At 41.3% G+C, this 15,430-nt stretch overlaps 2 protein-coding genes across 5 annotated transcripts; one reads left to right on the forward strand and one right to left on the reverse strand.

Moving 5' to 3' along the window:
- Positions 1 to 77: 77 nt before the first annotated feature.
- On the reverse strand, positions 78 to 9,200 carry tcn2 (transcobalamin II). The gene is made up of 10 exons (XM_023804327.2): positions 7,119 to 9,200; positions 6,741 to 6,811; positions 4,951 to 5,143; positions 2,865 to 3,022; positions 2,536 to 2,691; positions 1,970 to 2,139; positions 1,613 to 1,787; positions 1,305 to 1,479; positions 916 to 1,034; positions 78 to 698 (listed from the first exon to the last, which is right to left on the reverse strand). Exons 2-10 carry the CDS (start codon positions 6,799 to 6,801, stop codon positions 637 to 639), a joined length of 1,269 nt encoding a protein of 422 aa, XP_023660095.1. The 5' UTR covers positions 6,802 to 6,811; positions 7,119 to 9,200; the 3' UTR covers positions 78 to 636.
- Positions 9,201 to 9,287: 87 nt separating this feature from the next.
- On the forward strand, positions 9,288 to 15,396 carry ccdc117 (coiled-coil domain containing 117). 4 transcript variants are annotated; one of them, XM_023804328.2, is made up of 7 exons: positions 9,288 to 9,573; positions 10,863 to 10,936; positions 11,204 to 11,395; positions 12,028 to 12,078; positions 13,305 to 13,523; positions 13,725 to 13,871; positions 14,087 to 15,396. In XM_023804328.2, exons 2-7 carry the CDS (start codon positions 10,914 to 10,916, stop codon positions 14,322 to 14,324), a joined length of 870 nt encoding a protein of 289 aa, XP_023660096.1. In that variant the 5' UTR covers positions 9,288 to 9,573; positions 10,863 to 10,913; the 3' UTR covers positions 14,325 to 15,396. The 4 variants fall into 4 exon arrangements, with proteins under 4 accessions (XP_023660096.1, XP_023660097.1, XP_023660099.1 ...); XM_023804329.2 differs by having other exon boundaries at positions 9,288 to 9,472; XM_023804331.2 differs by lacking the exon at positions 10,863 to 10,936 and having other exon boundaries at positions 9,290 to 9,573.
- The last annotated feature ends 34 nt before the right edge of the window (positions 15,397 to 15,430 follow it).

Genomic DNA, 15,430 nt, shown 5'->3' on the forward strand with positions numbered 1-15,430 from the left:
TGCGTCATTTTCTTCTTTTGAGCGCACGTACACTTTTTATAGGAGTTCTATGCAAAGTTTTATAAATGAGACCCCTGGACTTTTTCCAAAGTATTTACTGTTAGTCAAGTCATCTGCAAAATGACACAGCACATCAAGAAAATTGATTAATAGTAAAAAGAATTTTCACTCAAAATCTCAGAATAACACAACTGAAAATGAGTTGACAGCTTTCTGAATCCTGTTCAGTGTGGACTATCTAGCATGGCCTCTATCAGAGTGCTTGTGACCAATCTGGCTCCATTAACAGAAGCAAAACAAAATGACAGAGGTAATTCCTGACATTACAAAAGCATCAGTATGACAACAGCCAATCGGCAGCATGTATGATAATCATCTTATACACAGAGTGACTCTTACAAGTATTACAACTTGTCCACCACCCTAGTCTGAGAATATAACAAATTCATTGCAGCAAGCATAAATTAATTTTAAAGTTTGCATGATTTAAAATTGGAGCAACCTCTACATTTCAGTCTTTGATTGAACTTGGAAAAAAGTACATCTTTGCAGCACTAAAATAACATGAATCCTTTCTCAGGCTGGAGCACAGCTTAGTCGCAGGGTAATGTGCATATGACTGGGATCCTCTTGCTTTCAGAATCTCATTTTTTTGATGGAGATCTTTTGTGGCTTCACAATCTTAAAGTCACCAATACCTACAAGAGGAAACACTTGGTTGGGAACTAGTGTCATATCCACAGTGGGTCCGGTATATAAACTTACAGACCAGAGCAAAGCCTGTAAAATCACCAGGCCTTACAAGTCATATATCTTTAAAGAACTCAAACCTTTTAAATCATTTTTCCCAAAGGACTTAGTCAATGAAGCACTTTTAGTATGCGCATAAAAATGACAAAAATACCCCCCCCACACCTTCAGTGAGAACCGTGCCATCAGACAAGAGCTGCCAGTAGTCGCGGTCGATCTGGCGGGCCTGCACCCCATTCACCATGCTCAGGAAGGGGCCCCACAAACTGGATTCAGTCTCAAACCTACAGTCAAGGAGGAACAAGACCTGACCTGCACCTTGCTTCACATTTCCATGGCTGTTATTGTAAGCATTACATAGACAGCGCATGAAATTTGCACCTGAGCTGTAGTCCATAATATCTTCACAAGCTGGCGACTTGCTATTGGCTACAATTTCAATCACATGTCTTTCACTGGCATGATAAATTTTGTACCAATTTCTCTGGACACACATGGTGACCTACATGGTTCCCTAACTGCCAAACCCTACAGCAAACCAGCACCTTACTCACGTAAATTCCCCTTTCGTTTGGAGGAGCTCCAAAGCTTTAAGGAGAGTGGATCCCTTTGGAATGTCAATGGAGTTTAAGGCAGGGCGGCCCTCTGAATTGACCACCTCCACCTCCACAGATACCATGACATCATCGGATTCCCCAGGCGGAGGCCTGGATTCCAGCACCAGACTGTCTGCAGGAAAAACCCACCGCCACAATTAAGAACAGAATCATAGCTATTAAAAGGTATGTAGAAAAACTAAACACACATATGTAATATGTAATATGCCCAAAAATATAAAAACGCTGGTGACTCTGACTCATACCATCCTCCTTGGTGCAGCCCTGCGTCTTAACATGCAGATAAGTGCGCTGCTGGAGGGCAGGCAGGACCTGTGAGATGGCCATGGGGTTGTGGTAGACACCGGTCCTGGCACTGTTCCTCAAGGCCTCCATGGAAGCAGAGCACTCAGACACCTGGATGCCCATTGCCAGCAGGGACTGAGATGGGCACAGGATGAGACAGAGCAGCACTGGTGAACACTGAAGAGCAGAAACAGAGGGACGACACAGACGAGCACAGAGCGACAGGGAGGACAAGAGACCGACACATCTAGACCTGCCAAAGAAGCACCCCCTTTGCTTTTTATTTCTAGGAGGTCTCCAGGTATCAGGGCCATTACCTGCACTGCCAGCCCGGTACTGAACTCATTGCCCATGTGCCCATCGGCTCGTTGCGAGCCTCTCAGCTTCTCCTTGATTATGTTCAGGGCCTCCTTAAGTGCTGCATCCTCTTCCTGCCCAGGGAACTCCTTCACACACTGCAGGGCTATTCCAGCCATGGCCAGCGTGTCTGCAGAGAGACCAGGAGGCGCCATCACCACAAAGGTACTTTGGATTCGCATCATCTGGATCAAACCTCTCATGTAGGTGTCTATCCCATTGCCATTTATGTCCCATAGATTTTATATAAAATCAGTGGCTCAAATTATGCATTGATAATGACCTCTGGTTTTGTGTTAATTTTAATCTTATCCTCACTTGCACCAGGGTATTATGTCCAGAAATAGCTTTTTTCCTTCTTCCTTTATCCAACATGTTACGATGAGCACTACATAAAATTAAGTTTAACCAAAATAGATTTTGGACTGATGCTTTTCATAATACTCAATATTACCCAGAAGCCATTGAGAGCAACAAAGGAGAACAAATGAGGAGGAAGGGAATCTCCTGCCCTGCATGGACTCACCAACACCCTCATGGTTTTCCCCATGACCGATGTGGCCCTGCTTAATGGCATGGATCAGCTTGTTCCTCACGTGTGGGTTCAGCCGCACACCACTCACGCATTGGGCCAGAATACCAAGGGAGTACTGGTAGTAGCTGGTCAAAGGTCGCGATTTGGCTGCAATGTAGACAAACACCAATGGAATCGATGTGACAGCCAACTGCAAGAGCAGGCTGGATGGGACTGTGATGAGCAAAACTGCGAAGAGCAAAGACGTGAGCTCGATGGACAGAAAATGCCTAGACCAGAGAGCAAAAGACACTATAGATCAGTATGTGACTGGAACTCACTGGGGATGTGATCCTTCTCCTGCTCCAACTGACTTTTCAGGTGATGGATGAGATTTTTATCATTGAGCTTGACTGCACCAAGGTCATAGCAGGAGGCCTTCAGAGCCAGGAGGTACAGGGCCAGAAGGCCCGTCACTGGCTTCAGATCGGAAAGAGAACTGCAGGGAACAGGGAATAGGATCAAAGAGAAAACAGGGCCCTGTAGTTCTAACAGAGGGTTTGAAGCATAGGTCACAAGGCAAGGATACACCCTGTGTGAGGCACGTGCACACGATTGTATGTTATTTGCAATTTAGCGACACAGTAGGCCTAACTGTCCATGTCTTTGAACTGCAGGAGGAAACCCATGTAATTTGGGAAGAACAAGCAATTTACAACTCAGAGACAGGGTTCAAAATCAAAACTGAGGAAATAGATGTTATAGCACTCACTATATACACTCACCTAAAGGATTATTTCGCCTTCAGAACTGCCATAATTCTATGTGGCATTGATTCAACAAGGTGCTGAAAGCATTCTTTAGAAATGTTGGCCCATATTGATAGGATAGCATCTTGCAGTTGATGGAGATTTGTGGGATGCACATCCAGGGCACGAAGCTCCCGTTCCACCACATCCCAAAGATGCTCTATTGGGTTGAGATCTGGTGACTGTGGGGGCCATTGTAGTACAGTGAACTCATTATTGTCATGTTCAAGAAACCAATTTGAAATGATTCGAGCTTTGTGACATGGTGCATTATCCTGCTGGAAGTAGCCATCAGAGGATAGGTACATGGTGGTCATAAAGGGATGGACATGGTCAGAAACAATGCCCAGGTAGGCCGTGGCATTTAAACAATGCCCAATTGGCACTAAGGGGCCTAAAGTGTGCCAAGAAAACATCCCCCACACCATTACACCACCACCACCAGCCTGCACAGTGGTAACAAGGCATGATGGATCCATGTTCTCATTCTGTTTACGCCAAATTCTGACTCTACCATTTGAATGTCTCAACAGAAATCGAGACTCATCAGACCAGGCAACATTTTTCCAGTCTTCAACTGTCCAATTTTGGTGAGCTCGTGCAAATTGTAGCCTCTTTTTCCTAATTGTAGTGGAGATGAGTGGTACCCGGTGGGGTCTTCTGCTGTTGTAGCCCATCCGCCTCAAGGTTGTGCATGTTGTGGCTTCACAAATGCTTTGCTGCATACCTCGGTTGTAACGAGTGGTTATTTCAGTCAAAGTTGCTCTTCTATCAGCTTGAATCAGTCAGCCCATTCTCCTCTGACCTCTAGCATCAACAAGGCATTTTCGCCCACAGGACTGCCGCATACTGGATGTTTTTCCCTTTGCACACCATTCTTTGTAAACCCTAGAAATGGTTGTGCGTGAAAATCCCAGTAACTGAGCAGATTGTGAAATACTCAGACCGGCCCGTCTGGCACCAACAACCATGCCACGCTCAAAATTGCTTAAATCACCTTTCTTTCCCATTCTGACATTCAGTTTGGAGTTCAGGAGATTGTCTCGACCAGGACCACACCCCTAAATGCATTGAAGCAACTGCCATGTAATTGGTTGATTAGATAATTGCATTAATGAGAAATTGAACAGGTGTTCCTAATAATCCTTTAGGTGAGCGTATACTCTTCCAGAGACATTTTGTCCTGGATTTTTGAAGATTCTGTGTTTTGCATTATACAGAAAATGATAGCCCAACTGCAACCTAACTTGCAAGTCACAATGTAAACAGCCTCTTCTAGGGTTTCTTTAGATTTTCAATGTGGCCAAGCATTTGCTCTGGTCAAAATCCACATTTTCTCCAGCAGTCAATCTAAGCACACAAGATATCACTTTGTACCATATTCTGACAGGGAGAAGGATGAGCTAGGATATTTTATTAAGACCTATGTAAGTTACAATAGGCCTTAAGTTGATGCAATATTGTGTGTTGTAATTCAGCTGACCCAACTGTTTTTGGGACATGTGATTCTTAAGTCGCATGTTTCAAAGGGAGAGGAACAGACATCTTTTTTTAGATCAATGCTGTTCCATGTCCTTCCTTTGTTTTCAATGTTGCTTTCAAGATTGAACAACCGTACCTCTCCAGATCACTGTGTAACTTAGTCTTCATGTAACTCAAACTCTTGCACTCAGTGGCCTGGCTGTGGTGGGTGGAAAGTCGCAGGGCCAGGTGCACGCTGGGATTGGACTGGTGGCTTGGATCCTCCAGAGAGCGCAGCAGCTTCTTGTTGAGGGAGAGCATAAGCTCCTTGTGGTCAGTGCTTGAAAGCTCTGTATAGACATACATGATTAGTTGGGACCACAGTGGATATCAGGCTCTCAGACCCAAAACATGCGAGGTATAAGGGTTTACACCATGAACAGGAATAGGTTCAGGTCAGGTCAGGGGGAGCATCACACAGACAGGGCAGGTCATACCAAACTTAAAACACACGTGTTTAGTTACATCAGGAAGAAATGTCAAAATGCAGGGTTCACACTGGAGGCATAGATTAAAATGGATAATTAAAACCTGCCTAGTACTTTGTCAGGTTGCCAGTTGAGTAATTTAAACTCTGAAATAATTACTACACATTGAAACACAGACATCCAAACAAAGGACAGTAGGGATGAAGTAACTACCATTAAAACTTAATGTGACCATATGAAAAATCTCTGATATTTATAGACAACTGCAAGTGTTTGATAAGAAGATAATGTTTTGTAATGGTACTTTTAGCTACATTTCCCCATAACTTTGCATCACAGCAGTGTCACTTTGCATACAGACAAGAAAATAGCTTTTTCTACACAGGGTCACTGAGACTAAACCTGACGCATCACATTCCACAAGCAAGTCACAAGCAGAAACACAGAGTTCATAGGTTCAGATCCGGCTCACTAATGCCACTAGTGTGTTGAGCAAAGGGCATGCATGTGTCATCACATTTGATTGGTTCTAAACCAATGCTGACTCCACAGTTCACTGCCAAAAAAAAAACATCCCTTCAGGTTATAATGTAATGTTTATGTTGTGTGTCGAAACACAGATCGGAACATGTGGGTCAAAAGTTTTTCCTTTCCTTAATTTATCCTCATTTTCTCTCCCAATTTGAAACAAATGATTATCCCATTTCTCACAGGTGTTCCTTTCAGCACTGAGGTCCATGCCAGCTCTGGAATGGCTGCAGACTAGCTGCCAGCCACTCTCTGTTCGCTCTGTGGACTGCAAGCTACTTTGATTGCCCCTGAAGCTGTAGGGTGATGAGAGGGAGCGAGAGGACCCCAGCCATCCATAACCCACCCAGCATTCTCTGGCCTAGATACCCAACACAGGACATACCGTGCTTTGACCAGTATTACTAGTGATGCCCAAGAATGGCAAGTATAAAGATTAGAAACCAGGGGTTCTACCTTGTAACAATAAAAGTCATACAACATAAAATAAAAAAAAAATTCATAACCAAATTCGCAATATTTGGCCAGGCCTGCAACCCTACTTGGTATAAGCAATTGATAGAAGGATGGATGACAATGCTTCAGAAACTTAAAGACACAAAATTCTTCTACAAAGTCTTCATCCAGAATGCAATGACAGAGTATGGACTTCATGATGTAATAATTACGTCTGCATTCTTTCAAAATATTCTTTAGTCTTCTTTTCACTTTCTGGCTTCCACATCCTGTCATGTTTTGTCTATTACCATTTCACAATTAATAGACAAACTTCAAATAATTGTGAGGAATATTCAAAAGTCTCTAACCGAGCATTTTCCCACGAAGACATGTCTCCCTAGGATTCAGTATAATCACCATATAAAAACCATAGAGATAATAATAGTCCATCTAAAAAGTATTTTATGTTATAAGTGTATCAATGGAAATTTACCGCATTGTTTGCCACCAACGAGAACAAGAATGGCGCCAAGGAAGAATAATAAGAAACTCATCTTCAGTGACCTAGAAGAACAGAACACAATATAATTCACTACTACACTGAACCCTATCGTTGTATTAAATTACTTTTGTTTGCAGCGAAATTTTCTTTTCAAGATCTACATCCGTCAATTTGCTCCCCTTTGTCAAGAGAAATATAACCCCCCTCTTAGAATAACCTTTTAGGCTAAGGTGTACATTTTAAAAATGTATTCAGCTTCAGAAAAGACAAATCTTGTTTAAACATAATTATATTGCAATTTAATTCAAGCGCAAAGATTTACAGTCCGCTTTAGTAATAAATATCTGATAAGAGTAACGATCGCCTTACCCGCTACAGGGACCGTTCGTGAAGATTAAAGACCCGTCGTCCTGAAGGAATTGTTGTTTCCTGACCGTCCTGTCATGTGTTCCCAGTTTTTACTGAAGTTATTTTCTGTGCAGTGTCACGTGACGTACAATGCTCAACAGAGAGCGAGGCTGCAGATGACGATACATCCTGTATCTGTGCGTCCAGGAAAGGTTATTTTTTATGTGAGTTTATGGAGAAGCGATCGCGTACTCAGCGACTAAAAATGTAGGCATGTGGAGAAACTCAGACAACTAGACGCGTCTGTTACTCAGAAATTACATAAACCTAAGAATTTGACTTGGTAACCTGATAACATTTAAGAATTCAGCCAAAGGTGATTATATATTTTTGCAAAGGAAATTACCACCCATTTTAATTACCTATGAAACCAAAGTCAGGTTGACCTAAAGCATATCCCCTCCCAAGAAAACACATACAAGGTGGGATGAATGAGGCTGAATGAGAGATTATAGTCTATTATAAGGCAGTAATGATACCTGAGAACATGTACACATCACAGAAAATGGCTAAAGAATCTAAGACAGAAAGAATTATTATGCGATAGGCTGTGGGCCAAAAGAAAGAACAAAAGCCCAGAGTTCAAAGAAACAAATGCAGACGCTAACTGGAAACCACCCAAAATAAACATCCAGAGGCAGCAAACCAAAATCATGTTTCAAAATCATTGAATCATGTGGTCCATCTGGAGGTCATACTTTTTTATTTCCGTCTCCAATAGACTTTGTATGTTTCCTATAAAGACTGTAAATATGGAATATTATTTAGCACTATACAACATACAATATAATCATTATGGTATTATTAAAAAGCATGCCAAATACCCATGATGTAATCATTACAATGTAATCATTATAATGTAATCAACACAACGTAATCAATTGAGTATGTATTTGCACCTTTTGTTAGCCTAAGAGTTTCTGTTAGCTACTTTATGTTAGGGCTAAATGTGACAGTAAAAGAAATGACTGACAAACTTATCACCTAGGGGTGTGGATTAAGGGAAAACACAACGATTGTGAATGGTTGAAGGAATGATGATGCTCAAGTGATGAGATATTGTTAAATGATAAGTACTTGTATAAAAATTGGTGTAAGACAGTATTGGACACACTTGTAAGTGTCCGACCTTGGTTGTAACTTAATTGTTGCAATAAAGACTGAATTTGGATCTACACGAGCGACTTCTGATTTGCCGGGGAAGGAAAAACCACAACATGAACAACATGAAAATTTGTGATTTCAACACAAGCAAAGGATGGGCAGACATGCTGTTTGAAGACAATGACGACAAAGTTCTATTGTATCATTAATCAGAAACCATCATACTAAATATTCAGTATTTGCCTCATCAGGCCTCCCTGTATCTCATATCTCAGAAGGCAGTGATACCATCTGTTCTTTATCTTGTGTATGTGGTAGATTACTGTTAATGCAGGACACTCAAAACAAGAATTTTCCTATTTTTTCTCCATAGTCTAAAGACACGTGGATTGGATGAATTTCAGTTTCTAGTTTGCCCTTATTGTCTGTTAATGGCCCCAACCTGTGCAGCGCTTCTCAGGAGAAACTCAATGGGATCCTGCTTCGGATAAGAGATACAGATCGATACAGGTGGATAAACAGTTACCGAAGTTAACATGAGTAACAGCAGCTATTCATAGTAAAAAAAAGTTAGAGCTTATCTGATAAAGGAGCATAAACTTTAAAACACACACCGAAAAATGCGAACAAATATGCAGCGGACAATTTACTTACGAACTGAAAGCTCTCCATATAGCACATAAAGCCAATACACTATCTATTCATGCAGTGCGAGCTAAAGTCCGTGTAACGTAAACAGTCGAGAGAAATCGCATAGAAATGGAATAAAAACCTCGACACTAACATTTGACAATACACAGAAAAGCATATTTTCCAGTGGCAGGTCGACCTTCAAGGGCGAAGTGACATTAAAAACTGACACCAACACATGAGATCGGGAAAATACAGAGAAATTTGCATAACGTATTCGGTTTCACCGAACCAATAACTATGGCGGTTCATCTGTAGCGTCACCACTCGAAAGTTCTGGACTTTCGAGTCCAGAACTTAAACGGTCGTAGACGTTTCCAAGAGAACTACAATTCCCGTGAACCTTTCCGTTTAACTTTTCTAGAAGTGACGAGAGCCGCGGTGACATGGAGAATCTAACGAACCAATGAGCGTGTACCAAAATAACAAGCTATGAGGAAGGAGTAGCCAGCAACGGGGTTTAGCGTTGTGTTGTATCTGAGGAGATTTTTTTTAATTAAAACGCAGCTTGCTTACACCGGGTAATTTTCTTCTCATGAATATTTAGATTCTGTTAGAAAGAAGAGTTTTGCTACATTTTTAAATTTCATTTCGCTTACCTGGAAACGAAATGTGTGCAGACGTTAGTATGTTTTTATTATTAGCATCTCGATAAACTACAGTTCGTAGATTAAATTAGCAAAGATGGTTAGCTCTGTAAAGGATGTATGCGTGTTATAGCACATTTTATGAGGGTATGCATACTTAGCCGCCTAAACTTAAATTAAGTGTAATGGCTCAAGATTGCGTGTTAGCATGCAGTGTTTGCCAGCTAGACTTGGTTATTGCCAGCAGCTTCCAGGCACCGTGCATATCAGTCAAGCAAATCCGTCCTTTTTAAAACTGAAGACCTGTGTAGACCATCCAGTGTTTATATATGCCAGATGGTAATTCATTCAGTTGTTAAATGGCAAAAAATAGTTCTTTAAATTACGATGACTGCGATTTTAAGCGCTATGCATCAGGCTCTAGAAACCACACTGATATGGATACGTTGAAGATTTTGAATTAAATTTGAGACTTGTTGGCTTGCATAGTTAGATAGCTAATGTCTTGTGAAAGAAGGTAGAGTTAAGAATCACAGTAAAATAGCTTTACTTTTTTAATCTGGTGGTCATATCTGACATATTAGGAATTCATTATTGTTCTGTGTATTAATCCATTGTTTAATACAGTTTAACGCGTGGGTAGTAATGGTCATTATTAACAAATGTCAGCTGTTTTTTTTCAGGTATTACTGATTAACTAACTGCGTCAGCTATACTTAAGCTAAGGTGTGGATGTTAGTTAACATTTTACGTTATCTGAAGTGTTTCAGATAACCAAGACATTCCCTGCATGCACTACCGCGTGTGTCCTTGTATGGGGTTCGAAACCAAGTGACAACGTTCTCGGGGGGCCTGCACGCATAGCTGTTTTAAATGGCCTGTGTCACTCCCACGCGTTCTTTCATGCAAATCTCTGAGAGGCTGGTTGCGTTACTGTCCCATTCATGGGTGTCTCATATATGAGCTGAGAATCACGCTCTATTCATTTGGTTTTCATAAGATATGAAACATACATAGAATTTTTTGGTAGTTCAGTCTAGTCCCTGGAATAAATGTTAATTTGTTATTAAAAAAGATGCATGGAAAAAGTCCAAAACCTCTTGGTTTTGTGTGTGTGTTGGTTTTACTACTTTTATGAAATCTATAATGAATTGTATAAGAAAGTTATCTTTGCACAAAAATTGCCTGTGTTCAGATTTTGATAGGGGGGTGAGCAATTTCAATCCTTCTGGAAATATGAATTAGTTTTCTCTAGAAATTATACTTATTGATCACCATATGAACAAGTACATAAACACTCTTTTGTTTTTGTATGTTATTGCAGTTCTGTGAGATGCACAGATGAGAGCAAAACTTGGGGTCAGCCATTGATTCCATGCCCCTGGTGCAATATCTGGGGTAAATTGGCATACTAGGGATCATTACTCTATTAACCATGGGATTTGAACCGGTGACCTTCTAGGCATTGGCACAAAGTTCTAACCCACAGAACTAAACACTAACCCTCATTAGGGCCTTCTGCTACAGGCACTAAAAATTAATGAATAATATTAACATATGTGGCTGTATGGTCACCCCTTTCTCACTAATTTTATAACGTTTCACTTCAGGGTTTTATTTTTATGGCAGTTCTTCATCTCTAACAATTGATTCTCTCATCCACAGTGAAGGTACTTACGGCAGTGGTTGGAGACTCGGGCTCCGTATTGACATGCACAGGTCTGACACCTTCAGCAGTGAGCTGGGCTTCCTGCCGTCACTGTACCCCATCCCTGGGCTGGCCCACACCTCAGACATGAGGGTGACTAGGGGGGCCTCTGACCACAAGCACCTTACGGGGGTATCAGTCCAAAGCTCGTGAGTGTCTCAGTCACTATGTCTGCATATTTCTAAATCATACTTAAAGGTGCATGGTTTCACAGTAAATATTTGGCTTTAAACATGAAGCTTTACTATTGAATAATTAACCCATAATATGCCTGGGGGGGGGGGTGCTCTGTGATGCCTTCGAATGCCATCCAGGATATTCCCAGGCACTTGCCCTATTCTGGCTGGGGCAGGCTTCAGACTTGCTACAACCATGTATTAGAAGCAGCTGCAAAATGGATGGAAGGAGATTATCTGTTGATATTAGCTATAAAGTTTAATGGTCTGTTCAATTTCCTCAAAGCTTGTGATGGAAGAGGGAGATTGGGAGTAATATACTTTGCGTTAATCTAAGACTACTTATCTGTAGTAATGTTTTTGAATGTGTCTTTGTCTTGTTACGTGTTATCAGTGATGAGCTGATAGTGTCTCAGCTCAAAGTTTTCTCATAGTTTTACACTGGTCTTTGCAGAAAGACCTTAAATAAGTTTCCCTATCTGCATTGCTTTCTGTGAGATTTTCAAAAAGTTTTTTCTAGGCAGTAAAGTTTAGCTGTACTGTTGAATATCCATGAAGCTCTCTTAACATTTTTCATCTTTTGTCGCTTTTCTATGAGTATTTAGGAGCTGGGAGAAAAGATGTCTGAGAAAGCACAAGAGAAGAAATGATGATGAGTGAGTAAGAGAAAAGAATGGGTGATGAAGGCTGTTTTCCCGTCCTTGAAGCGGTTGTTAGTCTTTAATGTTAGTTTTTGAAATTCTAAAACATTAAACCCTATTCTGACAAAACTGTCAATTGCCAAAACTCAATTACTCAAATACTTTGACTTTTGTTAAAACCTTAAGCAATGTTCACCTAGTGAGACAATCTGACGATCTGATTTCACCCTTTTTGCAAAACTCTAAACACATTCTTATTCAAAACACATTTTTCATTGTGACGAACATTGATGCAAAATGGCAAACAGACTGCAATAGCCAAATACAACTACACAATTGTCATCATTAAAACACAATAACTCAAAATTGTTCTTACACATTTCTCAACATGTGATGAAGCCAATGAGTGATTAGAATAGAGAATACATGCGGGGAAAGAGTGCAAGTGCCATAGGTGAGTTGAGTTTTGATGTTAAGGTATGGATGGGTCACAACAGAGGAGTCTTCTGTTGCCTAGCAGGGGAAAACATTGGCAGTGATATAGATGAAGTTCTCAGTCCTGACCCATCCCTATGACATGTAAATGATGCTAAAATCATTTTCCTTGACTTTGGCTGCCTGTCATTTGAATTTATTTTGTCCTTTACAGAAACTTTTTTGGAGTGCCTAATAATGCAAATTACACATTGTTTTACACAAAGTTATATACAAACATTTTTGCTAAATAAACTTTTTTAACTACAGTTATGTGCAATTGATTTCCAGTTTTGCAGCTCAACATGCAAAAGATTATATCCACAGTGAACTTTTCTCTGCTTGCTAGAAACAGTTTGGCTAGTAGTGTTTTCAATTTTTTGCTCTAGTGTGTGTCTGCTTAGTAGTGTTTGTATTAACTGGATGCATGATCTGAAAGCAGTTTTTGATTTTGAGCAAAGGTAAAAGAGTTTAGTGGATTGATTTTTGCAAGATGAGTCAGTGTAGCTTGAAAATTGGGTTTTGTATTTACTGTTTTGAGAAAATGATAGGTTTCAGGAAATGAGCTTTAGTAATTCAGAAGGAATACAAGAAAAATAAGTACTTTTAAGTAATGCTCTTTTGTGGCTTAAGTGTAGTGTGATTATTTTGTGTTTCTCTCTGTAAAGTCTAATTTAAAGGTTTATGTTACCTGACCAATTGTGAAAGTCAGTGGCTTTTTTGCATAATTCATGAATGAATTTCTATATTGACTTTGTTACCCCTAGTGGTTGCAGTCCCAAAAGAAGGAAGTTGACAGGCCAAGGGCCGTACTTGCCTTGGGGAAATACCAGCACTGAGCCTGTTCAAGTAATGCCTGCAAGCCCTCTGCCTGAACCCGCCCCGCAGTACCTAGCCTCCCCATCTGCACTTCCCTGCACAGAAGCTGAGGGTTCCTGCATGGAGGTAGAGGCAGCCCAGAGGCGCCTGCAGGAGATTGAAGACCGGTAAGCAAGGGTGACCTCTAGGGGACAGTGGAGGGTGGAGGTGGTTTTACTGTGTCCTTTGGTCATTTCAGTCATGTTCTATTCGTCCAGCCCATATTTGGTGCCATAATGCTTTAAAAAAATAAATAAATAAATAAGCAAAACCTGTTTGGTTGTATAAATTATCCAAGCATTCATGTGTTGTGTGAAAATGGCATACAGGATAACCCTGGAGGATGATGAGGATGAGGAAGACCTGGATGTGGATCAAACACAGAACCGGCCAGTGTTAGTGATGTCAGACAGCCTGAAGGAGGGGCTGCAGCAGGGCCTGGGTGACATCCTCCCCCACACCGTGGCACAGTCAGTGTAAGTACTTTCATATATATACGGCTTCCATTTTTTACTATTTTATGTTTTATGAATGAAGTTGAGGTAGATGTTCTACATTTTCCAAAATTAGTGCATTTACTGCAACAGCTAAACAGTTAAATTGCTGCTCTTGAAACCATCCCAGTTTGATGTGGCTCAATTTACTTCTTTTGCCAGACTGTTCACTGTCTCTCTGTCCCTGCATCCCACAGAAGCCGTTCCTGCATGGAGTTGGTGTTATGGCGCCCCCCAGAGGAGACTCTGCCACGTAGGCTGAAGGAATCCCTGCATAGGCAGAGGAAGCAGGCGGCGTGCCGGCACACCCCAACTCCCACCCCCACCCCCGTGCCCGCTAACCTAGATGCCACGCTATGTGAACACGAGCCCCCCGCCATGTTGTTCTGTAACCCCCAGGCTCAGGGCCCTGCTGAAGAGGACATGGAACTGTAGAGTCCTGGGGGTGTCATTACCCCTATCCCCTCTCAGACCGAGCATGGGGGCCAGCCTGGGTTTTTCATACAGACCTGGTGCTTAGAGTTAATTGCACTGTTTTGGGCCAAATAGATTCCTGGCGAGCCGGTCACCATGGAGTATGTGCTCAGTTGTTTCTGCCCTTGTGGAAACTCCATCCATTTGGGCCTCCTTCAGCGTGGCATTATGGGGTGCAGCAGACCTGAGGGACCATGCCATTGAACCCTTGCACCCGTTGTTGAAAGACAAACTCTTCAGTCTGGGTTTTAATCCATATCGCGTACGCTTTCTGTAATCTCTTCAGCGACTCTGCTGTAAGTACATTTTCACATGCCTTTGCTTACTTCATGCCTGGGTAAAATGCTATTGTGTTGGAGAGAATAGTTGGAACATCTGTTTAGTATTAATGAGGATTTTGTAAGCTGGTTTACCACATTCAAGGTAAGATGTGTGATTTGCATTTGGTTTGCATTCTGCAGCTTTTAAAGGTGCCCTTTACCATTCAGCAATCAGATTGGTTAGGCTTAAATGTTTAAAAGAAAGTGTTTCTATGGGATCTATTTGTAGGCTAATTTCAGTTTGTTACTGCTATTGGAGTGAAGCAAAGATGTGAAGCTTACTGGAAGTTATTTGCATTGGGTTAGTAGGCCAGTGTCTTGCACTACAATGCAGAAAATGGATGGATGGTATTTTCTGTGGTAATGAGCTGTATGCCTGCCTTGCATCTGCTTTTGTACCCTGACAATGCTACAGTTTATTTGCCTCTGGTTTCGAAAATAAAGGACAGTGGTAATTTCTCACTGTCATAACAGCAGTGTGGCTGAAAGTGACTTTTGCACTCAAGAGTACGATAAGCACAGTGAAGATTGACAGTCCTTGTTCCCTTCCAAGGTATCAGTGTGACCATTGTCACACTGAATATTGATCATTTTTTTCAATCAAATTTCAGTGGCAAAATGTAAATACAGTACAGTGAGTTTTAAAATGTCTTCATTATCAACATGAAACTGTATGACAAAACTGTTACCAATTAAACAGATAAGCACTCTAACTTCCTGCATGACACTGTGATTGATTGCTGCAAA

The sequence above is a fragment of the Paramormyrops kingsleyae genome, chromosome 2 (genome assembly GCF_048594095.1).
Source record: "Paramormyrops kingsleyae isolate MSU_618 chromosome 2, PKINGS_0.4, whole genome shotgun sequence".
Classification (NCBI taxonomy): Eukaryota; Metazoa; Chordata; class Actinopteri; order Osteoglossiformes; family Mormyridae; genus Paramormyrops; species Paramormyrops kingsleyae.